We start from the raw sequence: 15596 nt of genomic DNA, 5'->3' as shown, positions 1-15596 counted from the left end.
CGGACGTGAGTCATTTGAATTATTCAATAAAAAAAACACTGCAGATATTTCTAATCCGGAAACCTATTTATCAAAGTCTAGTGGCAGATTCTAATTTTATAGAGAAATTAAAATGGCAAACTGACGCTGGAGTGCCATCAATAATGTGATGAGATAGAATTTATCCATCGATTATTCATGAGTAAATGTTAAGATTTATGCTGTGAGTGTTTGACATATCACAACAGGGTTTTTTTCAGTAGGAAAAGCTCAAGCGTAAGATAAAAATTAATCGTGGATAAGCTCCATTTATCTGCTTCACTTTCAGGCCACTGATGTTGTGCACGAGTCATCATTAATGTTTTTGTTAACATCTGTATTTTCAAAATGTCTGCAGCAAAAACAGTCTGAGCAGTAAGCACAGTCTCGGATTCACTGATATATTAAGGTTATGGTGTGTCTGTGTTGTGTTTACTGAACAAAATAATAATGAATTCAGCAACTTTGACCAAAGGTGTGTCGCAGTTTACCAGACATTTATCTAAAAGACTACACCAGCCATGGGCCATGACTGAAAGAAGATCCCATTACATTTTGGTGTAAATCCACATCCAGGAATTTGTTTCACTTTCGCTAACATTATGAGATGGAGAATTTTTCAACATTAACTTATATTTTCCAAGAAATAATCCATGGATCTGGATGGAAATAAAATCAGGCATGTTTGGGGGACTAATATCTATGAGTGTGAAATTTGGTGCAAATCCAATTTAAAAAATCTGGATCTGGAACTAAAATGTGGCTTCATGAGGAGACTGTTGGACCTTGGCGGAGGTAAGCTCTCTACCGAGTGTCATTCTAGTTACAAGTTATATCCCTTTTATAAAGTCATTAGAAAGTGGCACCCAGTTTTCTTCTTTTAAACATAGATTAATATAGCCATTCTAATTTTAGCACTGCAGAAGTATTGCATTCATTTCCCCAAGTCCTGAGGTGCCTGCACAAAGCCTATAATTACTAGTAGATTACAGTAGACTTGCCAGCACCTGCTTTTAAATCATTGTTAAACATATTTGTAGGAAAGCCTTTTCCTGCCTGATTTTTAACTGGTTTAACAGATGGGTTTTTTCTGTGTTGTTTATTTCCCATGTATTTTGTAAAGTACTTTGAAACCTTGTTTAAATAAGGGCAATAGAAATAAAGTTGTATTTGTATTATTTACTGATAACAATGTCATCTATATCACTTATCTCCCAGTGTCCCAAACCAAAATAAAACCGGATCAAACTACACAGGCTGGACATGTTGGCTCCAACGCTCTTCTTCTTTTAGAATTTTAAGGGAGGCTATCTCGTTAATTCAGAAAAACAGGGACACATTTTTTCTCAAGTGAATGCAATACTTCCACATGACAACACAGTTTTACTGACAGATAAGAACATGATAGGCCTGTTTAGTGTTTATATCTCTCCCATACTTTTGCACCTGTGCCAGGCTAACTTGGCGTCTGGCCTGAGTTTACACTTGTAGTTTCTTCAGTCACTGGAATTTTCCTCACATGGCGCTCTGACAATAGCTCAGGTGATTTCCGCATGAGTGACTTTCAGGGGAAGGTGGTCAAAGTCCCATGTCCAAAGTTAACAAACGGCCACAGCCTTAAGATGAGGGATCCTATCAGCACCTGCTCTGTGAGTATACCTGACGTTTTTCTAAATTCACAGGACTCAAGTGACAAAAGGAACGTTATTGTGTGGATTTTACTGAATCAGACAATGAGAACAGTCACATGTAAATTTGTATCAGGTTGAATTCAGTTGATTCTATGGTGAAATCTCATGGAGCCTTCTCCTCTGCCTGCCAGTATAACCAACTGTATCAAAATGTGAAGCGATTCTCTAAATCAGGAGAGTATTTCTGCAAAGAACTCATGGCAGTTTTTCAGCAAAGGTAGGTTCAGTGCAGCTTTGGCCTTCGGACTAACTTTTAATGGCTACACAGGTTATTGTTTGACTCAGTTCATTTCCCTCTCTGCAACTTCTCCCTCTCTAAGGGCTGAGCTGGAGCTTACGTATGCTAAAGGACTGCAAAAACTCGCCAGCAAACTCATCCGGGCCTCCAAAGGAATGTCAAACAAGTAAGGGACAGAGCAGAAACTGTGCTTGGCTCTGTCTTTTCGTCTGTTTTGTGTTTGATATGACCTCCTCCCGAGGACTAGCTGCCATGTGGTGCATGGAAATAGTGTTATTATGGAAAACAATACGCTCTGAATGAGTTAGACAAGAGCAAAAACACAGGTAGGTGTCAGGATAATTAGACCACAGCTCTAACCTTTTTCCTGCTGCCTCCCTGCTCAGTTCCACCTACAGCGCCTGGTGTCATGTGTCAGATGAGATGTACTCAAGAGCAGACGCCCACAGGTAGTTTTCAGCTCACCTCATAACTGTGCCTGTCATAAACACTGTGAAGGGGATCTGGGGTTAAATTGTTGTTCTCATTCCAGATCTTTAGGAAATGCTTTTCAGCAAGAGGCAATCCTGGAAATACGACAAGTCTTAGACGAGCATAATAAGAGGAAGAAGCCTGTATGTGGTTTATCCTTTATTTTTGGAATTTCTGCTTCAGCTTCCGTGTCATAATTTGTCTCTAACCTGTCCTGGGTTTCGACAGCTTGACAGTGCCATTGAAAGAACTGGAAAACTTGTTACTGTTAACTGGAGTGAGCAACTCAAGGTAAATCATCCAGTTGTCGCTACAGGGACAGTTATTATCACACAAATCCATAAATCCATTAAAGGTTTGTGTGGCTGCAGTCTGTTATGTCATGGTAACCTTTACAGTGAAGCCCTTACAGTGTGTATAATGTATTCCTGCATAATGCATTGCAAAGCATTTATAATGCATTATGTTGTGTTAAAACAGTGATGAGCCATTAAAAGTGGGATCGCAATTCTTTAAGCAGTCAATGATTAAATAGTTTATGATCACACTATTCATTTTGTGTGACAAGTTCTAAAGACGTATAAAAGATGGTTGTATTGTCAGGAAAGAACGAATCAGCTGTAACGTTCTGCTCATGTTGACAGAAAACACTGCGCTGCTCAGGTGACCTTTTATAGAAAACATGTAGGATCATGAGTCACTGTAATGTTTGACTTTGTAATGCATTATGACCATAGTTAAAATTACTTCTGGCTGTTGCTATGAAACATAACACATTATGAAAGCTTTTCGGGACGTTTTTAAATGCACTTACATGAATGTTTAATTAAATTAACAGGATAAATGTTGAAAAATTACAGATTGCTTTTAAAGATATTATCGAAATGTTAAATCTTGTTACTCTATATGAGGCTCTCTATCTGTCAGTTTCTCATATTTCATAACCAGTATTTCTAAAAACACATTTTGTCAACCGTAGTTACTTTAACTGCATGGAAAACATTGCAGCATAACACAGGAAATAACCTGACATTTTAGCTGATTGAGAAAAATGGGTCAAATCTGATCTGTTGCATGATGCTGAATTATTTACGAATAATGAATTGTACGAATTTGTTATTCTGTGATTTATTTATGTGATTGCTTGTGTCATTTCTAAAACAGATCAAGAAGAAATTAGTCGGACTAACGAGGGAACATGAGGCTCTGTTCAACTTTGTTGAGAACAACAAACACATTAGCACAGTAAAGGAAAAACAAAAGGTACAGTATACTAGTTAGCAAACTATTTTAATAATTATGCTTTCTGAGAGAATACTGATGTGCCACGCTAAAGAGGTTCTTCCCTGTTCTGACGACAGATGCTCAACAGGATGACTAAGTCTGCAGAGGTGCAGGCACGGGTGGATGAGGAGTACTTTCATATTAACATGGAGGGTCATCAGATGAGACTCAAATGGGAAAACACACTGAAAAACTGCTACCAGGTGTGGAACATGATTTCCTATTGTTCTCACTTGGATTTGAAGCTGTTTGTCTTTATCCAGAGTCTTTCTGTGAGCGAACCGGAAAGTTCAGACGTGTTTGTGAACACCTCATTCAGGAAAAGTTCAACCAGTGAGCTTTTGGCTGCAGATATGGTTTAGAAGGGTCAATCTACCACTCCAGTGCTTTGTTTGGAGCTCCACATTACCAGCTCATTCTGAAACTGATTTCATCCTTTGTTCTCTGAGATACACACACGAAAAACAAAGACGCAGCACAGGGTGATGCTGCAGCTGTAATCCTTGATCTTTTAGCTACTTTGCAATCTTTGCAGTCACTCTGACCTGGTTTTCCTCAGTGTTTTGGGCATTGATTGAACTTGCAGCACAGGAAGCATCACAGCATTTCTTTCTGCTTTTTATTTCAGATCATACAGGAGCTGGAGAAAGAGCGAATCGAAGTTCTGTGCAACATTTTGAACAGATACAACCTCCACATGTCCGGTTTCGGCCAGACCCTCAAACACGTGAGACATCTTGAGGTTAACCCTGCTCACAATCCCACTCTGCATCCCACTAGAGATATTTGAACTTAAAAAAAATACATGTGTGCCTCCTCCAGGGCCAAAGACAGATAGAACAGCTTGTCCAAAGGTTGGACATGGATAAAGACGTACAGATGCTGTTGGAGGAAAACAGAACCACACCTGAAGACAACACAGCAGAGTTTTTGATGACGGATTATTTCGTAAGTTTTGCAATTTTACACTCAGAATGTGCTGCTGCATGTTGAAGAGAGGTTTGTCTGCAGGCCTCCGCCCAGTGATTCAGCTGTTCAAAGACATATCTCTCCAGGGGGTGTGTTTTGATGGGAGCATGCACACTGCACATACAGAGATGAACTTGTCATTTTGACGTCTGTATAGTGGAGTCTTCCAACATGTATATTTCAAGTACTTAGGTGCAATTTGTAAATATGATAGTAGATTCTATGGAACTAATCATTTAATTTAATAAAGGTTACTCGCAAATGGCATTTCTGTCAAATACTCCACCAATCAATACTCCACCAAGACCATCATAATATCTGATGTATTAAACACACGTTATCTGTGTTCTGATAAAACAGGAGGAGGACAACAAATCATTGATGAGCAAAGAGCGAAGAAGAGAGGCCATCAAACTCAAAGTCCAGCGTCTGGAGGACGGCATTACAAGGACAAAGAAGGACTGTGAAGGTTAGTTGATTCGCTCACAGATTATCTCTCAGTGTAACCCTGTGATTCACACCTGACAACGCTGATAAGGTCACTCGCATGGTTTCTAAGACAACTTCGATATTCTTCCTGCAGGAATTGAAAAGCTGATGAAAACGTACTCGGAGAATCCTTCGTTCTCAAACCAGAAGAACCTTGAGGAGACTGAGCAGCAGCTGGATGAGGTGAGTATTTAAATTGATTGAAAGTTAGATTTGTGCAAAAGGCTAATGTTGTCTCTCTGCCCACAGTGTTCTCTTAAACTGGATCTGCTTGAGGCCACTCACTACAAACTCTCTGTGTCACTGTCAGAACTCGAGGGAAAACCCAGGTCCTTTCACCGATTCAGTGACAGCATCGTGAAATGGAAAGATAAGGTAAAAAGACTTTAGAAGGGACTGCTGGTATAACTAATATTTCATTCATATGTGGTATTTGTGGTTGTAATGTCCCCAAACTAAGAGGGAAGAACCAATTAAGCTTTACTTCAGCGTAATGGCTGCATTTAAAGCAGACCCACTGGACAGTTCATATTCTGACAGATGTTCCCTGGATTAAAAGGGACACTGTGTGACAGCCTTCGTTTGGCTATTTTTTTTTTTTTAGAGAATAGCCAAATCTAGCAATTACTGTCTGGGTGACTGGTGATTTAAAGTCCTAGATGTTATACCACAGTGGTTCTCAATCTTTTTAGAATCATTTAAACCCCACGACAGTACCCCTTATTCTACACTACCTGTGATTTGAGAGACGAAGATTGTCAGTAACTATTTTTTAGTAGGTAATGTTCATACCAGTCATGCAACTAATGATTATTTTCATTACAAAACAATCTAATGATTTGATTCATTTTATATCTCTTTATATCTTGGTCTATAAAATATCAGTAAATGGAGAAAAATGGCCATAAAATAATCCTAAATGACAAAGACTCAAGATGGCATCTTAAAATAGCTTATTACTTATTGTACACATTGTCTATCTGTCACACTCAACAAAGTAAAGTAGCAAATCCTGGGAAATTAAGCATTTGACTTAAATAATGACATTAAATGATAAATAGTCATAGTCACTGCTTATTTTCAGTTAGTAAATAGTTCCAGCTTTGATTTAAATAATTAGACTTGCAGGAGATGGAATCTTTAACCTTTAATCATTCATCCAGTTCTTTTAGTGATCCACTTGAATTCCATTAGCAGTGATTTTGCAAATTATAGTTATGTCCTGTGCTATAAATAGCTGGTATTTTGTTAGAAATATAGTTTAAATCAACCACATAAAATTGTATTTTTCCTCCTAAACATTTTAAAAGAATTGCAAATAAAACACAACCCACTATTATTTTTTCAAAGGACTGCGAGCACAGTGTCGTTCAGCTGACGCGTCAAGTCAAACTCAGGAGGACACCATTCAGATCCCGACAGTCACTGAGAGCATCCATCATTTACAAAGGGCCGGCCCAGTTTGTGACACAACCGTCTGTGGAGCCGTCACCGGGCTCCAGTGACCCGGTCACCTCCACGTCTTCAACACATGGAGGTGAAGCTGCAGAGTGTGACAGCACAGTTACCAGAGCCCCGGCTCACACAGGCGATGACAAACAAGAGGGTAAGACATTTTCATACACTACGATTTATTTCTAATCACATACATTCACAATAACGTGAAAAATATTTTCAATTTAAAGGTCAAACAACACCAGAGTTCTGCTGTCTAGGGAAATGCAAGGCTCTGTACAACTTCCAAACTGAACAGGTGGATGAACTGACCTTGACAGAAGGTGAGCTACAAGCTGCAGATGATATAAAATGACAGAAGAGGAATATGGAAAAACTAATGTAAGGATTTGTTTGTATTTCACAGGAGATCTTCTAGACATTTACACAAAAGAGGACAATGGTTGGTGGTTCGGTAAACTTAAGGGAAAGACGGGACATTTCCCTTCAACCTATGTGGAGGAACTGCCCGTGTTAAACAGCGTCAAATCATCTGATGCCTGAGTATAAAAAACTACAAAGTCACCATGAATTGAGGAATCACTTCTACAATACACGACGAAGACATGGAAGAGAAGTCTTATAACAAATCATGTTTCCATCTATGTACCGACTAATGATATTCATGGTTTTAAAATCATTAATAAATCCAATATCACTCAGTTTGATGACACACTTTGCCGACAGTCGAGATGATTTTTGTCACTGGTCTTTGTAGTTATTTTGCATTGTTGTTAGATTTTTTCATTATTCAAGCCACATTATATGCAAGCGTAGTGAAGTATTGTAAAAAAATTCAATGTGTTTTAATAATGGAACACAGGAAAATAAAAGTATAATGAAAAACAAGTAAATACATGAAAACATTTATGAAAACTGTTTATATCAATACGTGAATTTTCAATTACTTTACTTATCTTTGCTTTTAAAGAACATACCTGTAGAAAACCTCTGGATTTGAGTAGATACACACACAAGACCATATCCACCCAATTTCAAGGAAAAACTCTTTGTCTAGTGAACTGCAATATAAAAATGCTCAAAAATATAGACTGTATATAGTCCAGATTTTTCAGGAGGGCTTTTTTTTTTATGCCCCCAAAATGAACTGTAGATCCATATACACACACATTAGATAATGTGTTGTTTACAGGGGTGTAGATACAGATTAAAAACTCTCCTGCTCTACAAAAAGATTCTTCTTCTCATATGGTTCTTCCTTGTTTACATTAGTCCACAGTGTAGCAGGAATGTTTTTGTGTCCCTCCATCGTTCTGATCTCAGCAGCGTGCCTGAGAGATAAACTCCTTCCTGACATTTGCCAGGAATGCTGGTAAGTTATTGGTCTCCTGAAGTTGACGTTCCAATGCCGGCAAACACTCGAGCGCTGGGTCACTAGACACAACTGTAGAAATTGAAGAGTTTGGTAAATCTTATGGAAACCACCTGTGATGTTTAATGAGGATGGGGAAATTTGTATTATTGGCATAAAGGTCTGTTTATAAAAACTCCTTCCCGTGGCACTCATCCGCTAACACCAATTTGTTCCTGGTCACAAACATATACAGGATCAGATATATCCGATGGCCCGGGGTTAGGAAAAGTTTGTGCCTGATTTATGATTGGTTATGGTTTATGTCCCAGACGGAGACAGTTGTTTGTCTTTAAAAACAAATAGATGTGAGATCCTAGTATATCATTGATGTGGCATGTCAAAGGTAAATTTCAAGTTAAGAACTGCTCTCTACAGTGTTCAGACCAAAAAACAAGATTTTTACTGATGGTTTCATCGCATATAGACATCTAATGTCAGTCTAGTACAACAATGAGACAGTTTGCTAAATTGACTGCATTCATACAGTAACTTTCTTGCATTTTGTGCTTTCTAAGTCAGTCAATGAGTTATTCATACAGCACTTCCCTATCACTCATGTAGTGACACACTGCTTTCATAACCATCAGGGGCTAAATGCGGTCACCTTGACATGCAGGCTTGAGGATAGAAACACTGACTTTCTGACTCTGCCCTGCTTCCTGTGCCAAAGCCGCACATGTGCTGGGCTTAGGGGTTAGGAGATGCAGCAGCTTGTTGGCTTAATAGACAGTTGGACTATTGGTCCTCCCCTTGGGCACACTACAGTTTCAACTGCCTCAGAAACTACTGTAGCAGTTTGCTGCCATGGACCAAACCCTTTGAGTTTAATATGCAACAAACTCTGCTCCATTTTCAGGTAACATTAGAGATCACTCACCCGAAGATGCACAGTTGACTCTCACACTGACTCAAATTGAGTGCCCTGCCAGTTTGGCTTGCATTAAACAATAGTGAAGACTGCCGCTTTGGATACATGTTTTGGGAAGGATCAGATGTTTGCCTTGCTTTTTTTTTTTTCACTAACAAAAATACAAACAAGAAGAAAAATGTCTTACGACTGCATAAAGCGTGTGTCTGTTTGTTAACTTACTCTGGTAAGCTCCATCTTCTTTAATCCCCATTGTGACGATGTAGGCGCTGTCTTGGTTTGAGGGGTTGATATTCCGGAAAACAAACTGCAACTTCTCACCTTCACAAATGACAAAAACACACATTTTGTAAATCTTGAAGTCATATTTACATGTACTTAAAAACCAGCTAGTGTTAACTTAAGACAAGATATAATTTTTCTGACCGTGTACAAAACAATTCTACAGCACAGTAGTCCTTAATGGTGTTCTACTGATGCAATGTGCAACAACCTCTGCACAGTATTGTTAATGTAATTCTTAAAGAATCACATATTTTTTAACAGTTGTCAGGTCATCAATGGGTGCACATCATATGACTAACTATTACAATGTAGTTATTTCCACACCAACGACTACGTCATTCTATAGAGGTAATACAAGTAACAAAAGAAGACTGAGAGCCCACAAGCTTCAGGTCAGAAGAAGAGATATGCAGTTAGAAAACCATATGAGTTGTACAAAAAATACACTCTATTAAAAAATATAAAGATGCTGAATATGGAAATGTACAAGTTTGTGTTCAATGTACCTTTTACCAATTGTGTTTTGCCAAGAATTGTTCGTATCTCCATCCCCAAATGATCCTGAAAGACTAATCTCGCTTTCTGGAGATTTTTCAGTCTGTCTTTGTTTGCTTTATTTTGAGACTCTATAACTGAAAGAGAAAGAAAACAAGAACAAGTTCAGGGTTGAATGAAACAGCTACAGATTTAGTTCTCTGATCTTTTCCATTAATTTAATTTTCTTACACTCTTTTCTCTTGGTTTGTTCCCGTTTAAGTTTCTCTATTTTCTGAATGATTTCCTCTTTCTGCATCTCCTTCTGCTGGATTTCAGATATGACTTCAGAAATATCATGTTGTTTCTGCTTCAATGATACAGTCTTCTGTTCAACATCTGGGGGACAAAAACTGCATCAGTATTTTCACAGAAACAGAGGTTTTGAAGCTGTTTTACAATATTTCTTCCCAAAACACAAACATGGGCCTAAAGTTTGTGTAAAAAAACAAATATGTGATGACCAATTACACAGATGGTGATGCTGATATACACAAATCAATCAATCTTCTAAACATAAATAAAGAATAACAACTGTGTAAAGCATAGATCAACGCTCTATGGTCTAATGCAGCAGCTCACCCCTTTTGAATGTCTGTATCGTCTCAAACAGCATCTCATCATCCTTGCATTTCTTTAAACAAGTATCTACAAGGAAAAAACAGCAATAAATAACCAAGCAAGTGAGCTAAAATTGAGTAAGAGTAAAAGTAAAATGAAAAACTACATTTTTTTTTTTACATATACTATATTCGGGCATAAAATGTTGCCCTTTCAAAAACAATTGATATGATAGGCTGTGCTAATATTGTGGCAGTGGCCACAAATTGTTCAGTGTATGGGAAAACACTGTAAATGAAAAAATACACTGCTAAATGAATGTGGCCACATACCGTATGTCCCAGACCACCTCCATATATGGCCTGAGTGATCTTAGGTGGGTAACCTGAACACTGAGCTGTCCACTGATCTGACTTTAATACCAGGTCTGAACTGGGTCTGTCTGCATTCCTCTTAGTAACTGTCAATAACTCCTGCTAAAAGTTTGAAAAATTCCCCTGTCATTGTATGTTTTCATAGCTTGCATTACTGTAAATATATTTAATTAAAGAAGTTCAGGTGGTGATAGGTAGGGTAACAAGACAAAAGCTCTAGTTGTCGCTTTACATTTTGTAAGATTTAACCAAGTTCAAATACAAAGTGTGAAATAAGTACATACCAAGTGCCGACTTCACAAACTGTCTGTGGGACTGACACAACTCTGTAGATGTGTCCATTATCTCCCCATATTCTTTAAGCAGTTTGTTGTGGCTCTCCTCCATTGCACTGGTGAACCTGACACTGGAGTTTGGATCAGTGATGGACGTCATGATGTTCTGTTTTTAAAGTAGAAAAATAAACACAACTGCAATCTCCCAATGGTGATGATATGCAACCAACTCACTGAAAATGGTAATGTTAAGATGAAGGAACCAGGCACCTGCCATAATGTTAAACGATAGATGTGACATAGATCAACACTCTTATCTGCTTCCATAGATAAATATGTGAAACAGTAAGGTAATACAACAGCATAGACAGGATACCAGAGAGAATTAAAAGTTCACTTAAAATAGTAAGACGGTTACATGTGATAGCTAACGTCAAAGTCAAGATGTCAACAAGTTAATAATCATTTTAACCCTTTTATTTAACCAAACTGTCATTTAGCCTTTTTATTGTTCTCAAATATGCTGCATGTCCTCAGTCTTACAATGTTGGAAATCACGATATTTCACCATTTCCTTGTTTTGTGTGAAACAGTAAAATCGAGAGATGACAATAACAGTGAACGTTGAGTCCCTTGATGAATCAAAAACAACTGGGATGGATGTAGCAGCAGGTTCATCCTAGTGAACACTGAATCTGCTTTCTGCAACACCCATGTTGTGAAAGATCGAGAAGATATTTTATGACAACCAAGTTAAATTCCCGCGCGGCATCAACAATATCCGATATACAACATGTGTCGTTGTTTACCCTGAAAGCGACATCTAATGAGGCAGGTTCTATTAAGTGAAAGTAGAACAGAGCGACTAGTTCACTGTTGTTAGCATCGTCTGCTAACTCCCCACTCGACTTTAACATACTGCGTTTACAGTGTGACTGCTCGACTCAGCGACGTTAGCAGGTTAGCGTTAGCTGGGCAACATTAGCAGTTAGCCGAAGATTCCCCACAGTTTACGCTACTTCCGCAGCAAAAACACAGCGACTGGTGCTTTTACAGAGAAACGCTGGAAAAAGACCGATACCTCGGTCACAGGCGGGAGCAAAGTCAGAGACGTGATAAAGACGTATCATGAAGGATTTACTCACACTTCAGCTCTACTCACTTTACGGCTCGTTGCTGAAACAGACGTTATTTTCAAATATGGGCGGTTAGTATAAAGAGGCGGGGCCTGTTCTTCTTCGTTGTTTGTAGGCTTGTGTACGAGGGCAGGGACTGAGCGTCGGAAATGACGTGTTGTTATTACTTTTTTTATTTAACTTTGTTAAATCATTCAGAAACAGACAAGTATCATTAGGGTTAAAAAAGTCAAACCACTCTAAGGTCAAATTAAAAGGTGTTACGATACCTTTCTTGTAAAGCTTACAATACTTAGAGGTCTTAATAGCTTTTTTTATTTGTACAATTGGAGATGGGGGAAATGTATTGCTTGCTATAAATGGTGAGATCTGAAAATGTTGATTTTCTATGTTGGAATTTAGATTCATGGATATGAAATTTAGTTAAAAAAAAGATCAAATTAATCAAATAGTCTTGATGGTGTCTCCTGTTACTCACTATGTGTCCAAACACTTTTTTCCCCCCACAGTAATGAGAAGTTAGGTGAATCTTTTTAAAGGATATCTCTTTGACCCTCATTAGTCAAAAGGTACTAATGAGGCAATAACCACGTTATATTAATTTTCTTCCATTTAAAAGTCCACCAAAAACCATTCAGAAGCGCCATGTTTTTCAGTGTTTTTCCTAAATATGAAATATGAATGTTTTCAGTTTAAACCAGGAACACGTCTTTGCTGTGACGTCACACCACCTTGTGGTGAATTTTATGAAGTTCAGGTAGGTTTGAAACAAGTCTGCACCACATTCCTCATCAGCATGAAGTAAAAAATACTTTGTTATTGTAGAGCAACAAATAACAATTGATATGATGTGTATGTTGATGTTTTAACGAAGATAGCTGCAGTTTTAATATATAAAAAAAAAAACTAATGGTGATGGATCCAGTCAGTGTTCCCAGCTGTGGATGCCAGATGGACTGTGTTTTCCAGTTACAGTTTTATAGGAAACCCATTTTGTTGCTACGTTCACAGAGAATGAGAATATTAATGAGGCTGAAAGGATTCACAGGGTCACACAGGGTTCTGTCTCTTTCAGTGTGTACAATGGCTAATATTTAACAATTGTAAAAGCAATGGCCTGTGAAACATCTAATGGCCCTTCTGGGTGTAAACAGTTTTTGTAACATGTCTTAAAATGCTGAGCCCTCGCGACCAGGGGACACATTACTTTATTTCTGGAGAGCTGGAAGGTGTTGCCATGGTCCCGTCCAATGATTTATGATGGTGTCCCGGATATATAAAGGCATCAGAGGTGCGATGTGGGTTCATGGTGCTTTGACTGGTGCTGAGGAAGCAGCTGTTTGCAGTCGTGCACACAGAGAGGCAGCTTCAGATGGATTTAGTCCACGGCAGCGGTGTGCTGGTTATACAGCACCTGCAGAACAACTTCAGGGAATATCACAGCTTTCTCAACTTCATGTCAACTGTGGGAGACCCTCGCAACATTTTCTCTGTTTACTTCCCCCTGTGGTTCCATCTCAGTCATAATGTGGGCACCAAGATGATATGGGCTGCTGTTATAGGAGACTGGTTCAATCTAATTTTCAAATGGTAAGCCGACCTTCAGGACAGATTCATATTTTAACTTTCAGTGCATTTTATATGTATGCAATTTATAATCTTCTGCTTGTCTTTTTAGGATTCTGTTTGGTCAGCGGCCTTACTGGTGGGTCCAAGAAACTACATTTTACCACAACAATTCAGCCCCACATTTGGAGCAATTTCAAATCACGTGTGAAACAGGGCCAGGTCAGCACCATGTCTGCAATATAAAGGAAAATAATCCCATTGAAAGCAATGCTAACACTGATGTGTTTGTGCAGGTAGTCCGTCGGGTCATGCCATGGGTTCTTCCTGTGTGTGGTATGTGATGACAACCTCTTTTCTCAACTTCACCAGGCCTTCCTCCAGTGCCTCCTCTGCCCAGAGTTTTCAGAGGTGGGCAGATATATTGAAACTATTCCATAACGTGAGTAGTTTCTTCATCACGGGTGACGTCTCAATGTGTCCTTTCAGGTTTTATCTACTGAGGTCAGGCCTGTGGATGTCTTTCTGGATCATTCAGACGAGCGTTTGTATCTCCAGGGTTTTTATGGCGACACATTTCCCACATCAGGTTATCCTCGGTCTTTTGTTGGGTGAGCTCCAGCTTGTATTCACAAACAAACACAATCTGTTGTATGAAGCTGTAGTTTGTGTAAGAATTAACATTTGTATTTCTTATCATTCAGGTATGCTGGTTGCTGCCATGTTTGATCGCATCGCCTCAGTTTACAGCGCCAGCTTGAAAGTGTACACCCAGACCAACGTTTTTCTTTTCTCCTTTGCTGTTTGCTTTTATCTGCTCCTGAAAGTGATGGGCATTGATCTTCTGTGGTCAGTCACCAAAGCAAAGAAGTGGTGTGCTAACCCAGAGTGGATCCATCTGGACACCACCCCTTTTGCTGGTCTTTTGAGAAACCTCGGAGCCTTGTTTGGCCTGGGCCTGGCGGTCAACTCTGAGATGTTCATCCAGAGCTGCAAGGGGAAGAACGGCAACAAAACCAGATTCAAACTTATGTGTGTGACTGCAACTCTCACGTGTCTGCAGCTGTACGACTTCATCAAAATACCCACTCACACAGAGGTTTTGTTTTATGTACTGTCGTTCTGTAAGAGTGCTTCCGTACCTCTTGGTGTGGTGGCTCTTATTCCGTACTGTGTTCATTTGTTGATTGGAGATGAGGACAGGAAGCTGTCTTAGATTATTAATTCATTTGTAGGATTTCTCACATCACTTTTTTACCAGCATTAGGAGACATCAAATGGGCTTTGGATACACGCAAACCTGTCAGACTGCTACTTACAGTAACTGCACAGTCACAAAAGCACTGAAAATGCAATATATCTTAAAATAAGTAACAAAACTGTGTTTTAGTAGTAAATACTGGTCTTATATGATGAAATACTGGTCTTTTTGCCATGAACATAGCAAAAATGATATGTGTCATCTGAGTTGCCTGTTGTATGAGTGTTTATGTGAAGCATTAATAATTGTTGTACATGATTATTGTAAAAAAAAAACTGTTATGTTTTTCATTAAAGAGCTCTATTGGAAAGTTATATTGCATTATTTTGATTTAAAAGTCCAGTGTGTAAGATTTAGGTGAAAGGGAACTTTGGCAGAAATTTAATGGAGAATAATCCTCATGATATTTTCACTACTTCGTTTCATCTAAATTATATGAATTGTAGTTTTCTTTACTCCAGAAAAGGCTCTTTATATTGAAATACTTTATATTAACATAGAGGGGGTCCTCTCTATGGAGGCCGCCATGTTTTGTACATTAGTCCAGACTGAACAAACTAAACACCTTTTGAGTTTTTATGACAACTGAAGCTACCACAGGTTCTTGTTCATGTTTGGAAGGAGAGGGTGAAGTGAGGGGTGTTCAGCTGCAACATGAAACTTCACCACTAGATATCAAAAAATTCTACACAATGTACCTTTAAGAG

The 15596-nt window shown here is 38.7% G+C and overlaps 3 protein-coding genes across 6 annotated transcripts; 2 read left to right on the top strand and 1 right to left on the bottom strand.

Annotated features, from left to right (window-relative positions):
- Window positions 1-1505: 1505 nt before the first annotated feature.
- On the top strand, window positions 1506-7332 carry nostrin (nitric oxide synthase trafficking). The gene is made up of 16 exons (XM_020090280.2): window positions 1506-1667; window positions 1841-1926; window positions 2030-2113; window positions 2334-2396; window positions 2480-2561; window positions 2647-2709; window positions 3583-3681; window positions 3780-3905; window positions 4331-4429; window positions 4525-4650; window positions 5032-5140; window positions 5255-5343; window positions 5410-5535; window positions 6511-6766; window positions 6846-6938; window positions 7022-7332. The coding sequence occupies exons 1-16, from the start codon at window positions 1572-1574 to the stop codon at window positions 7156-7158; spliced, it is 1734 nt and encodes a 577-aa protein (XP_019945839.2). The 5' UTR covers window positions 1506-1571; the 3' UTR covers window positions 7159-7332.
- spc25 (SPC25 component of NDC80 kinetochore complex) lies at window positions 6775-12197 on the bottom strand. 4 transcript variants are annotated; one of them, XM_020090281.2, is made up of 7 exons: window positions 12072-12197; window positions 10936-11092; window positions 10299-10364; window positions 9909-10055; window positions 9689-9814; window positions 9120-9218; window positions 6775-8059 (listed from the first exon to the last, which is right to left on the bottom strand). In XM_020090281.2, exons 2-7 carry the CDS (start codon window positions 11084-11086, stop codon window positions 7935-7937), a joined length of 714 nt encoding a protein of 237 aa, XP_019945840.1. In that variant the 5' UTR covers window positions 11087-11092; window positions 12072-12197; the 3' UTR covers window positions 6775-7934. The 4 variants fall into 4 exon arrangements, with proteins under 4 accessions (XP_019945840.1, XP_019945841.1, XP_069388463.1 ...); XM_020090282.2 differs by having other exon boundaries at window positions 12089-12180; XM_069532362.1 differs by having other exon boundaries at window positions 12008-12083.
- A 152-nt stretch (window positions 12198-12349) lies between these two features.
- LOC109631238 (glucose-6-phosphatase 2) lies at window positions 12350-15195 on the top strand. Its single transcript, XM_020089868.2, has 5 exons — window positions 12350-13652; window positions 13741-13850; window positions 13925-14039; window positions 14118-14239; window positions 14333-15195. The coding sequence occupies exons 1-5, from the start codon at window positions 13435-13437 to the stop codon at window positions 14842-14844; spliced, it is 1077 nt and encodes a 358-aa protein (XP_019945427.2). The 5' UTR covers window positions 12350-13434; the 3' UTR covers window positions 14845-15195.
- Window positions 15196-15596: the final 401 nt, after the last annotated feature.

This window comes from Paralichthys olivaceus, chromosome 10 (genome assembly GCF_024713975.1).
Source record: "Paralichthys olivaceus isolate ysfri-2021 chromosome 10, ASM2471397v2, whole genome shotgun sequence".
In the NCBI taxonomy this organism is placed as follows: domain Eukaryota; kingdom Metazoa; phylum Chordata; class Actinopteri; order Pleuronectiformes; family Paralichthyidae; genus Paralichthys; species Paralichthys olivaceus.
This window is presented reverse-complemented; position numbering and strand designations above follow the sequence as displayed.

Excerpts from the sequence above, each read along its gene's own strand:
- nostrin (XM_020090280.2), top strand. The coding sequence starts at position 1,572 with ATGAGTGACTTTCAGGGGAAGGTGGTCAAAGTCCCATGTCCAAAGTTA. Across the intron at positions 2,397-2,479 it reads TCAAGAGCAGACGCCCACAG|ATCTTTAGGAAATGCTTTTC; the intron begins GTAGTTTTCAGC and ends TTCTCATTCCAG. Across the intron at positions 5,141-5,254 it reads GACAAAGAAGGACTGTGAAG|GAATTGAAAAGCTGATGAAA; the intron begins GTTAGTTGATTC and ends TTCTTCCTGCAG.
- LOC109631238 (XM_020089868.2), top strand. The coding sequence starts at position 13,435 with ATGGATTTAGTCCACGGCAGCGGTGTGCTGGTTATACAGCACCTGCAG. Across the intron at positions 13,653-13,740 it reads TTCAATCTAATTTTCAAATG|GATTCTGTTTGGTCAGCGGC; the intron begins GTAAGCCGACCT and ends TTGTCTTTTTAG. Across the intron at positions 13,851-13,924 it reads CACGTGTGAAACAGGGCCAG|GTAGTCCGTCGGGTCATGCC; the intron begins GTCAGCACCATG and ends GTGTTTGTGCAG.
- spc25 (XM_069532361.1), bottom strand. The coding sequence starts at position 11,843 with ATGTTAAAGTCGAGTGGGGAGTTAGCAGACGATGCTAACAACAGTGAA. Across the intron at positions 9,815-9,908 it reads ACAAACCAAGAGAAAAGAGT|TTATAGAGTCTCAAAATAAA; the intron begins GTAAGAAAATTA and ends TTTCTCTTTCAG. Across the intron at positions 8,060-9,119 it reads AGAAGATGGAGCTTACCAGA|TTGTGTCTAGTGACCCAGCG; the intron begins GTAAGTTAACAA and ends CAATTTCTACAG.